This window comes from Canis lupus, chromosome 23 (assembly GCF_011100685.1).
Source record: "Canis lupus familiaris isolate Mischka breed German Shepherd chromosome 23, alternate assembly UU_Cfam_GSD_1.0, whole genome shotgun sequence".
Classification (NCBI taxonomy): domain Eukaryota; kingdom Metazoa; phylum Chordata; class Mammalia; order Carnivora; family Canidae; genus Canis; species Canis lupus.
This window is the reverse complement of record NC_049244.1, coordinates 23652367-23669799: the sequence shown is the minus strand read 5'-3', so window position 1 is coordinate 23669799 and position 17433 is coordinate 23652367. Positions and strand designations below refer to the sequence as shown.

The 17433-nt window shown below is 37.3% G+C and overlaps 1 protein-coding gene across 4 annotated transcripts; it reads right to left on the bottom strand.

The window, feature by feature from the left end:
• Positions 1-1094: 1094 nt before the first annotated feature.
• On the bottom strand, positions 1095-16078 carry SGO1 (shugoshin 1). Of its 4 annotated transcripts, XM_038570728.1 has the most exons (9): positions 15884-16078; positions 15186-15577; positions 13420-13575; positions 13140-13336; positions 8635-8711; positions 6943-7001; positions 4959-5768; positions 2436-2622; positions 1095-2215 (listed from the first exon to the last, which is right to left on the bottom strand). In XM_038570728.1, the coding sequence occupies exons 3-9, from the start codon at positions 13559-13561 to the stop codon at positions 2113-2115; spliced, it is 1575 nt and encodes a 524-aa protein (XP_038426656.1). In that variant the 5' UTR covers positions 13562-13575; positions 15186-15577; positions 15884-16078; the 3' UTR covers positions 1095-2112. The 4 variants fall into 4 exon arrangements, with proteins under 4 accessions (XP_038426656.1, XP_038426658.1, XP_038426655.1 ...); XM_038570730.1 differs by lacking the exon at positions 15186-15577 and having other exon boundaries at positions 13420-13568; XM_038570727.1 differs by lacking the exon at positions 15186-15577 and having other exon boundaries at positions 15884-16077.
• Positions 16079-17433: the final 1355 nt, after the last annotated feature.

Sequence of the window (17433 nt, the reverse complement as noted above, 5' to 3'; positions counted from 1 at the left end):
GAAAAGGAATTAAATTCTGTTAGGTGCGGACATAGATTAAACATTATGCTAAATGCAATAAGCAGACACAAAAGGACAAGGATTGTATAATTCCATTTATATAAAGTCCCTGGAACAATCATTTATAGAGATAGAAAGTAGAACAGTAATTACTAGGGACGGTGGGGGTGGAGTAAATGGAAGTTATTTAATGGGTACAGGGTTTCAGTTGGGGATGATGAAAAAGTTCTGGAAATGGATAATGGTGATGACTGCACAACAATGTGAATGTACATAATATTACTGAACTATACACTTAATGTATATAAACAACAACAACAAAAAAACGTGACTATACAGTACCCAGCCCATAGCTAGACAAAGAAACCAAGAGAAAGAAACCTCGATGTATGTCAAAGACAGCAAGATAGATTAGTCCATGAATAGTGCTGGGACAATTGGGCTATTCTCATGGAAAATGAAATAAAATCAGATCCTCATCTGACAAAATACCATAAGGTTTAAAGACCTACATGAATAAGAAAAACTACAAATTTTAGAGAAAAACCTTAAGGGAAAAGGTGATAGAGAACATTAATATTTAAAATTCCTGAACATCAAAAAACATAAAAAAGGTAAAAATAAAGTGGAAACATAGTTAAAGCCCGTGTAAATAAAAACAAGGAATACTAGCTATAATATATAAAGAATCCATTCTATTAAGAAAAAGACATTTTTAATTGAAAAGTGGGCGAATTACACAATAAGCAATTCATAGAAGGTTAAGTGACTAATAAAACATTTGAATTCTCCAAGTAATTAATGAAATAACATCTCATAAGCAAGTAAAACAAAGAGAATCCATTTCACATTCATTACTTTAGGTAATTTCAATGTCCGATAGTACTGAGTGATAATGTGTGAGGAAACCGGAACTTATAAATTGCTGATAGGGTGATACACTTCTAGTGTCAGGTGAATTGGTACAACCACTTTAGGGAGCAATTCCCCTTCTAGGTACCAACTCCATGGAAACTTATTCACATGTGTGCAAGAATGTAGAATATTCACCACAGCACTAATTTGTAATTATGAAAAAGTGGAAGCAAATTGTCTCTCAGAAGAATAAATCTAGTTTATTTACATAATACTATACAATGATGAGAATGATCTACATCTGCCAACATGGATAAATCTCAAAAACAGTGGTGAATTAAAAGCTGCAAAATAAATATATACAGTGTAACATTCATGTAAAATGTTAAAATGCAAAGCAATTTTTAACAGTGTATGGGTAAACACTACAGCAAGAATACAGAAATATTAAACGTACACATTTGGAATCACCCAATAGAGAGCTTTCTGTGGTGATGGAAATGTTCTGCAACTGCACTTATCCCAATATGGTAGCCACTAATTAAGGAACTATTCTTTAAGTCCAAGACATAACAATTTGGGATTTTGCTGAGGTATCACTGAACAATGTACACATAAGAGCTTGATGTTCAGAGCTAGTCACTTACCCAGTTACTGAGCCTAAACAACCATCAATTCTATAATAATGATCTCCTATTTTATTTGTAATTTTAAATACAACAGTGATATCAGGGATCTACAAACAACTTAAGGTATACCGTACTATGCATGTCAAGGATTTATTTTATTCAAATATTATATAAAGAGTTTCAAAAGATCCTTGGTTTGTCTTCAAAAATCATTCATTCTAATTAATTCCCACTAAAGGCAAAAATAAAGACACCAGAAGCTTATAACGAAAACATCTTAATTTGATTTTCATTTCTAAAATTTTTGCAGAAGATACATTTTGAGTAAAATGAAGAGTTTTAGGCAGTTTAAGAAATAAGGATTAGGCCCAGTTATTTATATTTAAAAGAAAAAAATTTTTCTTTTAAAAAAAAAATAAACCAAATGTATTAGTGGTATGAAGAAAAAGCATCACATTTGAAGTATTGTTTTGAGATTTTCGTGGTCTAGAGTTCGGTCACAGAACATTCCATGGCAATGGTTGAACCCTATTGTGTACTATCTTAGAGACTCTCTATTGGAGAGATGGAGCAATATGGTATAGGATGAATTTAAACAGCATCCAACAAACACTTCACTGTATTTGCTTCATACTTTTTTTTTAGAACTGCGTCTGGAATCCTTTCTCTGTTTGAAAATAGGAGAATTCAAGAAACACAAATCTGTAAAAGGGTCTCCTCTTCTCAGTTTCCTATAAGGATAAAAAGAACTCTTAGGCATAATTAGAAGCATCTCAATACTAACTCACTCTTCATATAAAGTTATTGTAAAATATGCCAGTGCTAATCTTCCCACTTCACTTTTTAATCAAAATTTTATATTTCAATAAGACTCACTCTTGAACAAAGCTCCAAATATTACTCCCCTCACCATGTACCATTAAGAGTGGGTTCCACAAATCAGATACTTACGAAGCGAGTGTGGGTTCCTTATAGTTCATACTGACTGCACACCTGCGCTTTGGCAGAGACACTGCTGGGCTTTCTTTCATTTTTGGAGAAAGAGAAAGTTTTCTGATTTTTGCTTCAGGATATAAGGGGACATTGGTGATATCCTTCAGGCTAAAATGAGTTGAGCAGTGAGTTTCAGGTAGTGCACCTACGAAAACAGCTTTTATTGAACATGGTTCCAAATGAAAGAAAAAAACACAGGAACTAAAATTGTGTGCAATTACATATCCTAAACATATGCAGAATCCAGCATTTTATTGTACAGATTTTTTGATCTATTTATCATTTTTTCATCCCAGTAACACCTAAATATTACTGTAGATGTAAAGAACTGATGCAACAGATTACTAAACTTAAAATTCTTTTTAAAAAATTATAATTTTTTAAGGATAAAGAAGAATTAAAATTTAAAATTTAAATTTAAATTATGGAATTTCATTTTAGTTCCACCTTGCTCCACAGAATCATCAATATCAAAATTTATCAGGTGGCTTCCTATAGTCTTAAAAAGCCACTTAAACTTTATTAAATCCATGAGAATTCTTTATCATAGCCTCTGTGGAGACCAGCAGGAAATGGGTTCCCTCTGGTAAAGCTAACATGTTAAAAAGTTAACCAATGTTTTTCCTATCTTAAGCATCCAAATTTTCTAATTTGAAGCTGTATCTATATTGGGTGACAGGTACGCACCCAGCACATAGAAGGACAATGCAAGACAATCTCTTCAAACAGTTTTAAAAGGCAAATTGTCCAAGACAAACTAAATTATAACTGTAAATGCCTATATTTAGCAACCATGTTCTCCAGGGTTATCTAGGTTTCAAATTCTGTCTTTCTTCTGACCCCACATAAATGTATTATATTACACTAATTATTCCAATTTTTAGATTGGAAAATATGGCTAAGCAACATCCAGTCCATGGTTATATTCTAGAACAATGCTTCTCAAAATTTTGTATATATAAATTCCCCCAGAGCACTTATTAAAAAGATGCAGAATCTGATTCAAGGGTATGTCTTGAGATTCTGCATATTTAAGAAGTTTCAATGCAGTGGTGATGCTGATGATCTGGGGATTAAACTCTCAGTAATACTATATCAGAATGTTATTTTTTTTTAAAACTTACTGTGTAAAATTTCAAGAATACACAAATACAGAGACAACAATATAAGGAAACCCCAGTTCCCCACCTTCAGTAATTACCAACCTTTTGCCAATCTTGTTTGATTTACTGTAACATAATAGCATATTTAAAAAAATGTATTTGCCTACTACCACTGCCTAACTGGTTGACCTTGGAAAGTCATTTAAAATTTTTTAGGCTTTGGGCAGCCCAGGTGGCTCAGTGGTTTAGCGCCACCTTCGGTCCAGGGCGTGATCCTGGAGACCCAGTGGGGCTCCCTGCATGGAGCCTGCTTCTCCCTCGTCCTGTGTCTCTGCCTCTCTCTCTGTGTCTCTCATGAATAAATGAATAAAATCTTTAAAAAAAAATAAATAAAAATTTTTTAGGCTTTAAGAGCTCTTATAAACTATACAAACATGATGATACACTTCATAGAATTTTTCTGAGTATCAAATGAAATAGCATTATAATGTTTTGGGAATGCTACAACCTATATGTATTAGTTCTGTACACTAACTAAATTTCCCAGATGAGAATTTTTGTGGCCAGATGTAGGCTATATCAACTTTTTGTTTCTTTTTTTTAAAATTTTTATTTATTTATGATAGGCACACAGTGTGAGAGAGAGGCAGAGACACAGGCAGAGGGAGAAGCAGGCTCCATGCACTGGGAGCCCGACGTGGGATCCGATCCTGGGTCTCCACGATCGCGCCCTGGGCCCAAGGCAGGCGCTAAACCGCTGCGCCACCCAGGGATCCCTAGATCAACTTTTTGAACCATACCTACTTTTGATAAAACTAATAAAAACAAGATTTTTCTAAGCAATAGTTTTTAGATGTCTTACAAATGTCTTAGAGAAGAATAGGAAGCCCATTGAGTAAAAAGTTTGGTCACCTTTCATTAACTAGAATGAATCAATTTAAAATCATAGTTCCTGTTATATTGAATATAAAACAAAGCCATTAAAATGACAGGTTACTGGATTCAAATTTGTTTTCATTTTCAAGGGCCTGTTTCAGATAAGTGTATAAAAGATGTTTTAATTCGATCTAGCTCCACTAAAAAGTTTTTCCTTACCTTGGAAGCCTTCATTTACTGAAAGTAAAAATGCTTTCTCTGTAACAAGTAGTATTTTTCTTAAAGAAGATTTAAATTAGCTTAAAGCAGGTCATAGCCATACAATTGCGATTTCCACCCCCAAGCCCCCATTGTTTAATCAAACTGTAACTTCCCCCAAAGAGACAGATGGCAAGTCTCTAACCTCCCCCAGAGAAACAGATGGTAAGTATAGCATATAAGCATCAGGAGTGATCATTTATTATAAACATTAAACATGCAAGCGAACAAGTAGATCACTTACTGATAGGAGTTTCTGTAAGCTTAGAATCCTCCATCTCTTTTTCATTTCTGTATTTTTGTGCTCTTTTAGGTCGAGACCTGGCAAGTGGGCTATCTGGTTCACTGGAGAGATCTTGACTGTACTTGCAAGTGGGCAAATAAAGGTCATCAGAATCATCTCCTGAATCACTTGATTCATAGATGCTCACTTCAAATTCCTTATTGTTTTCTTCTCTGTTAGAATCACTGTTCATTTTTTGCCGGAAAGGGGTGAGATGAATACCTTCTACCAAATTAAAATTGTAAGCATCATTGGAAGTGACAGATTCATCCAATTTTTTTTTGGAAACAGTCTTTTTATTTTCACTTTTGCTCCCTTTATACTTTGATCCAGATTTTGATTTTCTCCTTCTGTTAGCTTTTCTTTTCTCCTCTTTTCTTCCTTGTGCACCTCTATGCTTATTTTTAGCTTGTTCAAATTTATGTTGTAAAATGTTTTCTTTTGTTTTATTAGGTCTTCCTGGGTCTGTCAGCTTTGGTGATAAGTTAATTTGATCCTTATTCCATTGACAAACACTTTGTTCCACATTTTCAGATATGTGCATGTTTACTAGTGGGTCTTCACATCTAATTCTTTCAGATTCAGAGGGCTGCTGTGAGAAATGACTGATTTCAAAACCATCCAAGGCATTGAACTGACATAGATTGTTAAAATGTTTCTTTAAACTTCGACGGACAGATACCGTTCTAGGTAAAGCATTGTCGTAAGTAGATTTATCTTCCTCTGAATCTAAATCAAATTCCAGGCTATGTTGAGAAACAAGTATTTGCTCTGAGAATTAAAAAATACATGAGAAAACGTTTTACGTTTTAGTAATCTTAGAACTCAAAACTTAAAAATGGAATTAATAAAAAGTCATTCTATAGTTCTTCCACATTTGCTGTAAGTAAAATACAAATCTGGGGAACTTAATACTCCATTTATTTTGCAATGCTCAATTAATGGTTTCTACTTGACTTGTGAAAGAATCTTATATAACCTTCAAAAATATTCTAAATGGGGTCTCTCTATGTTCCTGGTTTAAAGAAAAACTAATAGGCTATATGTATCTATGTATATAGGATTCAGTGGGAAAGAATCTCATATTCTAAAGTAGAACAAGCATACTGAGAAAGTGGGAGCTAAAGTGTTCTTCGAAAAATGAGTAAGATTGAGATAATTGCAAAGCCCTTCAGGTAAGAAATATAATCTGCATTTTTAGGAAAAGTGAGGATCTTTGGTTCTGCTTATTCAAATGCTATTCCTTCTTCAAAGCTTAGTTCAAATAGAGAGGACTGATATTTGAGAACAGGGACATGTCAATTTAGAAGTAGAAAGAATGCGATGGCTTTGGAGATCAGCTTTGAGTTTAAACATTAGTTTTTACCATTTGGGCTACTTCTTGTGAGATACTTTACTTCTTTGGGTCTACATAAAATGCGACCAACAGCACTTACTTTCTGAGGTTGTTGTGAGGGTCAAGTGAGAAAGTGTATATAAAATAGCTAACACAGGAGCTTGGCACATAGTAGGGCTCAGTAAATTCCAGCCGTTTATAACTGATTATAGATTTGGCAAAATGAATGGATGTATTTTTTTTTAAAGATTTATTAATTTATTTATGATAGACATAGAAAGAGAGAGAGAGAGGCAGAGAACAGGAGGAGGGAGAAGCAGGCTCCATGCCGGGAGCCTGACGTGGGACTCGATCCCGGGACTCCAGGATCGCGCCCTAGGCCAAAGGCAGGCGCTAAACCGCTGAGCCACCCAGGGATCCCTGAATGGATGTATTTTAAAACTGTCATTAGTCCATGTAAAATAAACAGATTTACTTTGAGCAGAAGAATGCCAGATAAACAAAGTTTAAAAGTTAAAAAGAAAAAAATTAGAGAAATTTAACTATGTTACTTGTTCACAAAGATCTCATCTTGCCCTTAACAATATTTTTAATTTTTATTTGAATTACCTTCTATTTGGAATGATTCTCCTTGTTCTGGAAGGTGAGCTTCCTGAAGAGGAACTTGTCTAGCCAATGAAAAATAGAAATTTACTTAACAATATAATAAAAAAAATTTAAGATTTTCTTAAAATTAAGCTTTTCTCTTTCTTTAGTATCATTTCATAATTCTAAATCAGTGTATCTGTTCAGTATTATCAAAGAAAACAACAACAAAAAATTAAGCTGATACAGAGGCTGGTTTGTTATGAATGACATTCAACTCCCACTGGAAGAACTGCCTATCAATGAAGACATGCCATAACTCCTCATTTCATTTAGCTGGAGAAACAGCCAATCAGTACTGACTTACAAAATATATTACAGAAATGCAATTTGATTACTCAACTCTTTAGCAGCCTGCTTCATCATTAGCTGAGCTGTTGATTCTTTTTTTTTTCTTTTTTTAATCTCTTGGTAGTATGTATCTTTAATGGTGCCTAACTACTGACCCCTCTGAAATTAATACTACTTATTTTCTTTAAAAATCTTCTCCCTCTTTGGCTCATGAAAGAATTTCCTTTATGCTTTCATACTATTACTGGCTGTTTCATTCTAATTTTATTCTTTGTTTATTATACAGAATGTTTCTCTAAACATCAAAAATTAAATATAGGTTTAGGTAATAGAGTTAAGGTAACTAATTAGTAACAACTTCGGGAATCTTATAAGAAGTAAATTACCCCATCTTCCTTTTTGATCATTACATAAATATTTTGTCGGGTCTTACAGTTCAGTAGTTTTAAAACAATTCATGATTAAAATTAATATGGGGATGGAAGTCGTCTTAGTGATTACTTTTGTGAAGAGGAGGGCACAGACTTGAAAGGGACAGGAGGAGATGGCATCTGGCAGTAGTTTTAATTGGGGATAATTACATGGATGCATGGTACTATCTGGAGATATTTTTGGTTCTCATAACTGGGGGAGGGAAGTGCCACTGACGCTTAGTGGCTTAGGCCCAGGATGCTGCTAAATGTCCCACAATGCTTAGGATAGCCCTCCACAACAAAGAATGATCTGGCCTAAAATGTCAATGATTCTGAAACTGAGAAAACCCAGCAAGAAGGAGGAGTGCTCTATGTCATAATTGAAATTTTGGTTCCACAGGTGTATGTATTAGTCAAACTCATCAAACTGTGTAATTAAGATTTGTGCATTTTACTGTATGCAATTATATCTCAGTAATTCTAAACAAAGTATACTTGATCCAAGAGAAGGGGAAGAGAGTATATGGGGGTCTGACCTTATTTAGGAATGAACCGGATTAGCAAGACAGGGTGATAGCTGTGTTAAACATGATGTTTTATTTCATTTCTAAACCACATTATTTGTAGTACTGGCAAAATATGGTCATATGAATAACCAATCCTTCTTAGAATTAAAACATGACACAAGAAAAATATAACTGAAAAAATTCAGTTATATTTACATAACTAGCTTATTCCTAGACTCAAAAAAGTAAAATATAAGAAAGGTTTGGCTTGGCTATATGTAACAGAGTATCAACGTACCAAATTTTTTAAAAAGCATTTTTAGTAGAGAAAAACATCAGACTCCAAACACCAGAATCTATACGATGCAAATTTTCTTTCATAAATGTATCACAGAATTAATTCTTTTTTTGTAATTAGTAATCATAATAATGAATTTGATACTAACGGTAAATCCTTCACAGATAAATCCCCAAGGCTGTTGTCATTATTGGAGTCCATTCCAGAGGGACATACTTCTCGGTTCTGTTAATATATTAAAACAAAGAAAACATTGGTATAATTGAAATACTCATAACAAAGCATTCATTTATTCAACAATAAAAATGGATGAGCAGTCTACTGTGGTGCTGGGTGTTGTTCTCAGAACTAGACCTACAGCAGCTAAAAAATAGATTTAGCTAAAAAATAGATTTAAGTCTAACCCTCTTAAAGCTTACATTATAGTGTAGGGAGAGAAAAATTTAAGACAAAAGGAAAGAGAAACATAAATAATTTCAGATATTGATAAAGTGCTAATCAGGAAATACTCAGAGTTGAAGTGACAGAGTACTTGAAGTTGGAGGGTTCTCTTAGCATGACTTTCATCTGAAATGTAAAGAATGCAAAGGAGCCAGTCATTGAAAAAGCAGGGAAAGAAAAAGCAGGGAAAGAAAAAGCAGAGGAAACAGCAAATACAAAAGTCATGATGTAGGAAAAACCTTGCTGTGTTTAGAAAAGAAAGGCCATTGTGGCTAGAGTCATCTATGACCTTTCTTAATAAGAATGGTAGGGGATGTGCATGCAGAGGCCTTGAGAGTTACAAGTTTGGATTATAGTCTAAGTGTGATGGGAAGTCACTTAAATGTTAAGCAAGAAGTAAAATGATCTAAGTTTTAAAAAGACCAGTCTGGCCACTGTGTGAAACATGGGGATTGAAAGGGACCAAGAGCAGAAAGAGTGAGGAAGTCATTGTAGTAAATCTAGTAAGACATGCATATTAGATAGGACTTCAGTCCTATGACTATAGAGGTGAAGCCCAGTGGAAGGTGTTGAAAGACCAAAGTGTGCTGAGAGTGAACAGAGATGGAGGTGGGGACAGTGAGGGAGAGGGAAGCCTCTTTAGTTTTATTTATTTTTAAAGATTTTTATTTATTTATTCATGAAAGACACAGAGAGAGAGACAGAGAGAGACAGAGAGAGGTGCAGAGACACAGGCAGCGGGAGAAGCAGGCTCCATGCAGGGAGCCCAACGTGGGACTCGATCTCAGGACTCCAGGATCAGGCCCTGGGCCGAAGGCAGGCACTAAACCGCTGAGCCACCCAGGGATCCCCGCCTCTCTATTTTTACTTGAACAAATGGATAGGTTGTTTTATGAGATAAGACTTACAGAGAGGCAGAATTACACAATATTTTTGGGAGAGGGAAAATAGAGTTGGGCTTCATACAAAATATGTTTGAAATCCTTTATAAATATTTAGGTGAATATATCAAAGACTAGTCATGTGTGTGTGCCTTTGTAAGTCTTGAGCTATAAATTGGAGGTCATCAGCAGACAGTATTTAAAGCCATGGGAGGAAAAGATAGGTCTAGCTAGGACAAATGACATTTGAAGGTAAAGAACTGAGCAAAACAGACCGATAGGGAATAGTCAGAAAAGCAGGACAACTTAGGAGAGTATGATAGTAAGAAAGGCAAGAGATCAAAGTATGTTGTTTATTAATACAAGGTCAAGAAGAAAGAGAAATGGCCAGTAAATTTGGTCACAAAAATTGGGGTTTGTGGGCACCTGGACAATGACCATAGAATGATGGGGATACAAGAGTGAGTTCAAATGTAAATAGAAACTGAAGAAATGAAGATAATAAGTGCTGTTCTCTTTGCCTTTTTTTTTTTTTTTTTTTTTTTTAAATTTGGTTTGTATTTGTTACAACCTCTTAAAGCAGAATGTGACTTGAGCACTACATTTCCACTCACAAAACTTGGGGAGTTACTTCTTGAATAGCTTCACAACACGCTTAAGGAGGCTTAGAATTTCGCTAAACAACGCTCTTCTTTGGAAAACAAGCCCTATCCGTGGCTACTCCCATCCAGTTGGTTCATTTCACTACTAGTTTCTAGAAGCCTGGTATATGCAGTTGAGAACTACAAGGGACAGAAGATTTAAAAAGACCCTAGAAGGTGAAAGTTGTTTTAACCAGTATTTCTTCTTTTACACATCTGCTGTAAAGGGAAGCAGAGAAATGAGGAGTTAAGGGATATGAAACCAGGAGAGGTTTTATTTATTTTCTTTTCTTCTTAAGGCAAGAGATACTAAAGCACATCTGTATGATAGCTAGAATGATTCAGCCAAGAGGGAAATACATGTTGAAAGAGCACAAACTTTCTAGAGGAAAGTCCTAGAGATGAGAAAAAGGGAATCTGAAGCACAGGGGAGGGCTCAGCCTTCAATAGGAGCAGAGGCTCTTCTACCACTGTGACAGGAGGGAAGATGAAGAACACAGGGTAGACATAGGCAGATTTGTCGATTTGTATTAGGAAGGTGAAAGCTCCAGACAAATTCCATAGAGGTCATTCTAATTCAGTTCAGTTGTTTTTTGAAAATTTTTTAAAAAAGATTTTATTTATTTGAGAGAGAGAGAAAGCATGCACTAGCAGGTGGTAGGGGTTAAGGGAGAGGGCATAGCAGACCCCTGGTGAGCAGGGAGCCAAATGCAGGGCTTGACTCTGGGATCATGACCTGAGCCAAAGACAGATGCCCAGCTGACTGAGCCACCCAGGTGCCCCTGTTTTTTTTGATTTGATGCATATATAAGATGCTGGTATTATGACAGGTTAAAACTTTAAAACTATTCAAGAGAAACAAAACAACTAGAAATTTAATCCTGTTAAAAGTCTTAAATTTAGGGGCATCTGGATCGCTCGGTTAAGTGTCTGCCTTCAGTTCAGGTCATGGTCCCAGAATCCTGGGATCTAGCCCTGAGCCTTGCTCATTCTGTGTCTCTCTAATAAATAAATACAATCTAAAAAAGTCTTAAATTTATTTTCAGTATAGCTAAATATTCTAAATTTAAGTAGTATTATTGCTAAAGATAAATAAAGGAGACTATTTCATTACAGAATAATATAATTTAATAACAAGTTACTAAAATGATTCATTATAAAAGCTAGGGAATAAAAAGCTATTAGAAATTATGTTGTAGGGATCCGTGAGGGGCTCAGCGGTTTAGCGCTTGCCTTTGGCCCAGGGCGTGACAAGTCCCACGTCGGGTTCCCTGCATGGAGCCTGCTTCTCCCTTTGCCTGTGTCTCTGCCTCTCTCTCTGTCTCTCATGAATAAATAAAATCTTAAAAAAAAAATTATGTTGTGATTAATCCTTATAAACTAAGTTAACTATTGATAGGCAAGAAAAATATTCTTATCAAAGCATTTTAAGCTTTTCCATCACTGATAAATTGACTTGATAAACACGGAAGCATGAGTATAGAATGATGGTTGAAAAGGAGTGACACATGTAGCAACTATATGGCAGAAAACAAACTTTGATATCTTAAATGCTAAGGACACTTTTGCCCAGCAACTAATAATATGGTTTAATGAATACTCAAAAATCATTGTAAATGTCAAAATGCCTGCAATAACAATTTTTTTCCTACTGTTCGGGTACTCATTTTTCACTATTCTATATATGATTTCACCAAAAACTTAGGAAAGGGAAAAGGAAGATTCAAATGTCTCTGGAGAGATTTTTTTTTCCCTCACTAGTTGACCGAACAAGGAAAAGAAAAAAAATCAGGAAAGATTATATTCTGAAGGAAAAAAAAACACAACCAACCTTTATAAGCAAGCTAACCCTCACATGAAGAAAAAGCAATTATATCAAATCTTTATAGACAATTCTTTGCTACACTCTATATGCATATATTGTATATATGTATGTATATTCTCTATATGATAGACAAAATATGGAATCATGTTAGTTGCAGGGAAGCAAGAACTCTTTCACTGACTCCCCCTGGCAGCAGAGAGCTGACTAATTCCCTTCCTGAGTCTATAACCTTCCCCTAATCACTATGGTCTGGCCTTTTCTCTGGTTTCCTGGCCTAAGTATCCATACAAATGTCTTTACTAGCATAGCAAACAGATGACCACCCAGAAACAAAGTAAACTTTCTGTTAATACAGAGTTAATGTATACTTTTCCTTAACCAACTAGTAGGTAAAAATGACTCTCCAAGAGAGCACTTCAATTCTTCCCTCCCAAAGTAAGGGAGTTCTTATAAAACCTCACTAGATATAACAAAACTACATAGAAGAGATAAGATTTATACCACTGATTAAAACTTCTGGTCTACATCAAGCTTTTAGACCTTTAGCTATCTTTGACTCACTTAGCTGAACAGTTGAAGGGACTAGCAGTGCAACAGGTTAACCTCATTCTTCTGTACTTTGTCTTGCTACCTACTTTCAGAACCAAGTTATACAAGCTCAAGCCTCAATCACATATGTGCTTGAAGTTTTCTTTAACTGGCCACAAACAAGAGCTGTGCTGAGGCACTGAAGAAAGAGGTTTTGATCAATTCTCTACTAACAGAGCTATCAGTAATTAATTTAAATCAAACATAATTAATTGATCTATCAACTCATGGCTGTCACACTTTTTCCTAAGAACTTCAGTCTTTGTAATGAAAATACCTGAGAAGTTTCTTCTGTTTGTTGTGAAGTCAGTTTTTCTTTTAATGCATACAGCTGACACGTGAGATAATAACATTCTCTTCTCAGTTGCAAGATGATATCTTGGGCTTCTCTCACTTTAGACTTTTCATTTTCCAAAGCTAAAACTAACATTCTGTTGTTGTCTTGGTAGTTTTTTAGCAGTGTAGAAGCGTTGGCTAAAAGAGAATAAAAAAATTTTTTTATTATGTATTAAATCCAAACTTAAAAAGTGATGCAAAAGCACACGAAAATCTCTTACAGATTATTTGGCATGGCGCAGCTATAAAAGACTTTCGTTTGCCAATCTCTGCCAAATTTTTATTCCTTTTCTCTTTCATCCGTCTCTTTATGTCTTCAAGACTATCTTGAAAGGACTTTTTAAGGCACCTTTCCTTGGCCATCTTCTACCTAGGAACTTAAAACAATAAAAAGCATTTAATTTTTCTAAGAGATAATATCAAATACAAAACAAGACTGAAAACACAGGCTGTTTGTAAAATGGATTAAACAGACTTAATAACTGTAGAATTAGCTTAAAGAAGGTGGCTAACCTGGTAATAACTTACATTTTGCAGCTTTTAAATCTCATTAATATTTTGGCATAATATTATCCTCCTCAGGTACTTTATAGGGAAGGTTAATAAATGTGCATTTCAACTCAAAGACTCTGTAATATGCCACTATGTATTAACAAATATCCGTGGGGCTTACTATATAGTAGGCATTATGGGAAATACTTAGTATTCTATTTTGATGTTGTTATGTTTCCTACAGACCATGTTTATGACCAACATTTACTGTTTTAGTATTTACTAGACTTACAGCATTAATTTAGAGGTAATGATATATGTGGGCTTTGTTTTCCAGTTCTTCCCTCACTTGATTAACTTTCTTCCATGCTCTTTTAACCCAACACTTAAGATATGCACACACTCAAGAAAGTCAAGGTAATCTTCAGGTTTTTAAACTATGTAGCACTATATACAGTTTTAATAGACTATCATAACAATTATAGAGCTAGAAAGAATAGGAACTGAGGCAGGGGAACATGCTAGTTTTCTCAAAGTTTATTTTTAAAACTCAGGTCTGTTAGCTCCTAGTAAGTCATGAATATAGCAAACAATCCATTAAATAATGGTTGTTCTACATACTGTTAAAAGTGGCAAAACAAGTGCTGATAGTGTCATATGCTAATACATGAATATACTTAAATTTTTCAATGCTGCAAGTCAGATTTGGTTCAATATTCTGCTACTAAGCCTATCAAACTACTTTTCATGAGCATCTTTTAACCTAGATTGCACTCTGCAGATCTTAAAATTACAAAAGGAAACCGGCAATACAGTTTATAAGAATAAAATTCTTATTCTTACAGTTTATAAGAATAAAATTCTTATTTCCTACAACCATATACACAATTTTCACTACAAAAGATACCTCCATCTCCTCTAAGTTAGTCAAATATTTTACTGTACCTTATCTTTTCTCAGATATCTTCTCCAGACCTTACTTATTTTCCTCTATACAGTGTCTGGAGGTATTAACTATAGATATGTAGATCTCATTTATTATTTTCTGACAGTGGAGGCACAACACATACTGAGATGTTTCTGGTAAAGCAAGCACAACTATTTTTTTTAAAGCACTAACGTTAAGTTGTACAAAACAATGTATCACAATGGAATTTTTCTTTCTTTCTTTCTTTCTTTCTTTCTTTCTTTCTTTCTTTCTTTCTTTCTTCTTTCTTTCTCTCTTTCTCTTTTCTTTCTTCTTCTTTTTTTTTTTTTTTTTTTTTAATTCATTAGAGACAGAGAGAGAGGCAGAGACATAGGCTGAGGGAGAAGCAGGCTCCCGGGTGGCCTGATGCGGGACTCGATCCCAGGGTCACGACTTGGGCCAAAGGCAGATGCTCAACCACTGAGCCACCCAGGCGTCCCCACAATGGAGTTTTTGAAGTTCTAATCGGAGATGTTTGATAGCCATACAGATTAAGTGACCGATCAAGTTAGTTTAGCAAAGCCTTACCTAAATATCTTTCGTGATTCCCTTCAAGCAACTTAAAATCACAGAAGAGATTTGGTGTACCCAAAGTTCCCTGTCTAGCCCATTAACATGGGGTACGGTGGAGACAACGCATGAAACAGGTCACAGCGCAGGACGAGTCCGTCTGTATTCGGGTGAGGGGTCTAGATTCAGAAGAAGCTAGAATATTTGATCTCCGCCATCATTCTTTCAGCATTCCTGCTGCGGAACGCGGCAGCCAGGTAGGGCAGCGATCAAGGGTGACCGAAACAGCAAAACAAGGACACCGACGGAATCGCGCCGCACAAAGAGCTGCCAGTTTGTGTGCCCTTACGTTAAGCGCGGCTTTTGGAGGTGCCATGGATGCCTCTACACATCACCGAATCCACAAAATCCTGCAAGGCGGAAAGTTAGCGTACCCGTGTATTTAACCAGAGTAAACGGGGGCGTGGGAAGGCTCAGGCCGGGTGGGTGAGCAGAGAAAGGCACCGGGTCAACCCGACTCCACGGCCCCCACACCGAACTCAGAACGACAGAGAGATCCCTGGAGGAAGAGGCACGGGGGCCACAACACCCCCGTTCCACACCTGGAAGACCCGCGGCCTCCTCTTTCTCGGAGAGGCTCCCGCGAAGCGGACGTGGGGGTGTCGCCCGGAGAAGGCCCGGAAATCCTCCTCCCGCAGGTACGTCCCAAACAGTACCTTGGTCACCACCTGTGCCGCAGCTGTCGCCCTCCTTGCATCCCAGAGTTCCGCGAGGCCGTCCTGCCGGGGTATCCCGAGCTTCGGACCCTCCAGCCCTAGGCTCCGCCAGCGGGTCGCCCGCCAGCTAACGCGAGCACATTCGAAATTCTCCGCCGCGCTCCCCCATTGGGCGGCGGACGGGCGGTCACGTGAGGCGCCGGCGCCGCCAGGGACGCGGCAGAGCCCCGCCCCGCCCCGCCCCGCCCCGCCGGGCTGCCCACGTGACCCGACCCGAGCCTCCACATCCGGCGTCTGCAGCTCCCCGGCCTCTGGAGGGCGGAGTCTCCAGTCAGCGCGTCGGCCTGGGGGCGCTTTTCTGCGCGCAGTCGTTGGCTTTTAGGGGCGGAGCCGCCGGGAGATCGTGAAGGGTGGGTATTTCGGAGCGTTCGACGAGCTTCCTGTTCACTTTAGTTTTGCGGTTTCCCCGTCTTGGAGATCGTGCTCGCGGGCTCCCTCTTGTGAGGAGAATCTCCAGAGTGGTTTGCCCGCCGAAGCGGTCGGCCTGCTGAAGAGAGGCATCTGGGAGGGATATGAAAGCCAAAGTAGGAAGCGAATTTCGGATTAACGGGACGTTATTAGGGAAGTTCCAGATACCTGAAATATTCAGCGCCGGGTTCTTCGTCTGGCTGCCTGTGGCTCTTCAGCGCGAGCATCCACATGGCTACTGACCGCCTCAGCAGCCTGGGAAATTTTCCTTATTGATTTTTAAACTCTCCCCCAGCCTTTCCATGCCCCGTCGATCACCCGTCCGGTCAGTTCTGCCTTTTAACTTTTTTTTTTTTTTTTTCACGTGCAAACCCCACAATTTTCCATACCCCAATCCGGCCGGATTCCTCCTCCCTTTCTGTGAACTGTAGCGGTACCTACTCTGACCGCAGCCTCCACTCCCTTTTGTTCCTCACAGAGTGATATTTTGATAAAGCAAATATGATGGAGTGCGAAACTCTTAAGTGGCTCTTCACTGCGTTTAAGATCGAGTTCAAACTCCCAAAGATCTTTGGGCTTTAGAGAGCCCTATGGTTTCTACTTTCACTTCTGAATTTCATTGCCTTGTAACTCGTCTTGCTACTTTTTGCCCATGCTGGGTTTTTTGTTTGTTTGTTTGTCAAGAGCAGTCTTTCCTTTACCGGGGTTGCCTTCGTCGTATTCATGCTGCAGGTCTTATTGTAGAGGTGAAATTTTTCCAGAAAGCCTTATCTGCCCCTAAAGCCTCCTTAATCAGCCTGCTTTGTTCATCCTTGGTGCCGTGCACGCACTTTTCCTACTTTTCCTTTCGTACCCCTTGTGGCCTTGACTTATCATTCATTGTCTGTTTATTCAATTTGCATAAAGGTAGAAACTATATGTGCCTGTATGTAGTTAAATATTCAGCATCTACTTAGCAATTTGCCATTAGTAAGTATTCACCGAGACAATAAAAGAATGAGTAAATGAAATGTAAGCAGTTGTTCTGAATTTAGGCATTCAATTCATCATGAAATTTGTTTTTTAGATAACATTTACATCCT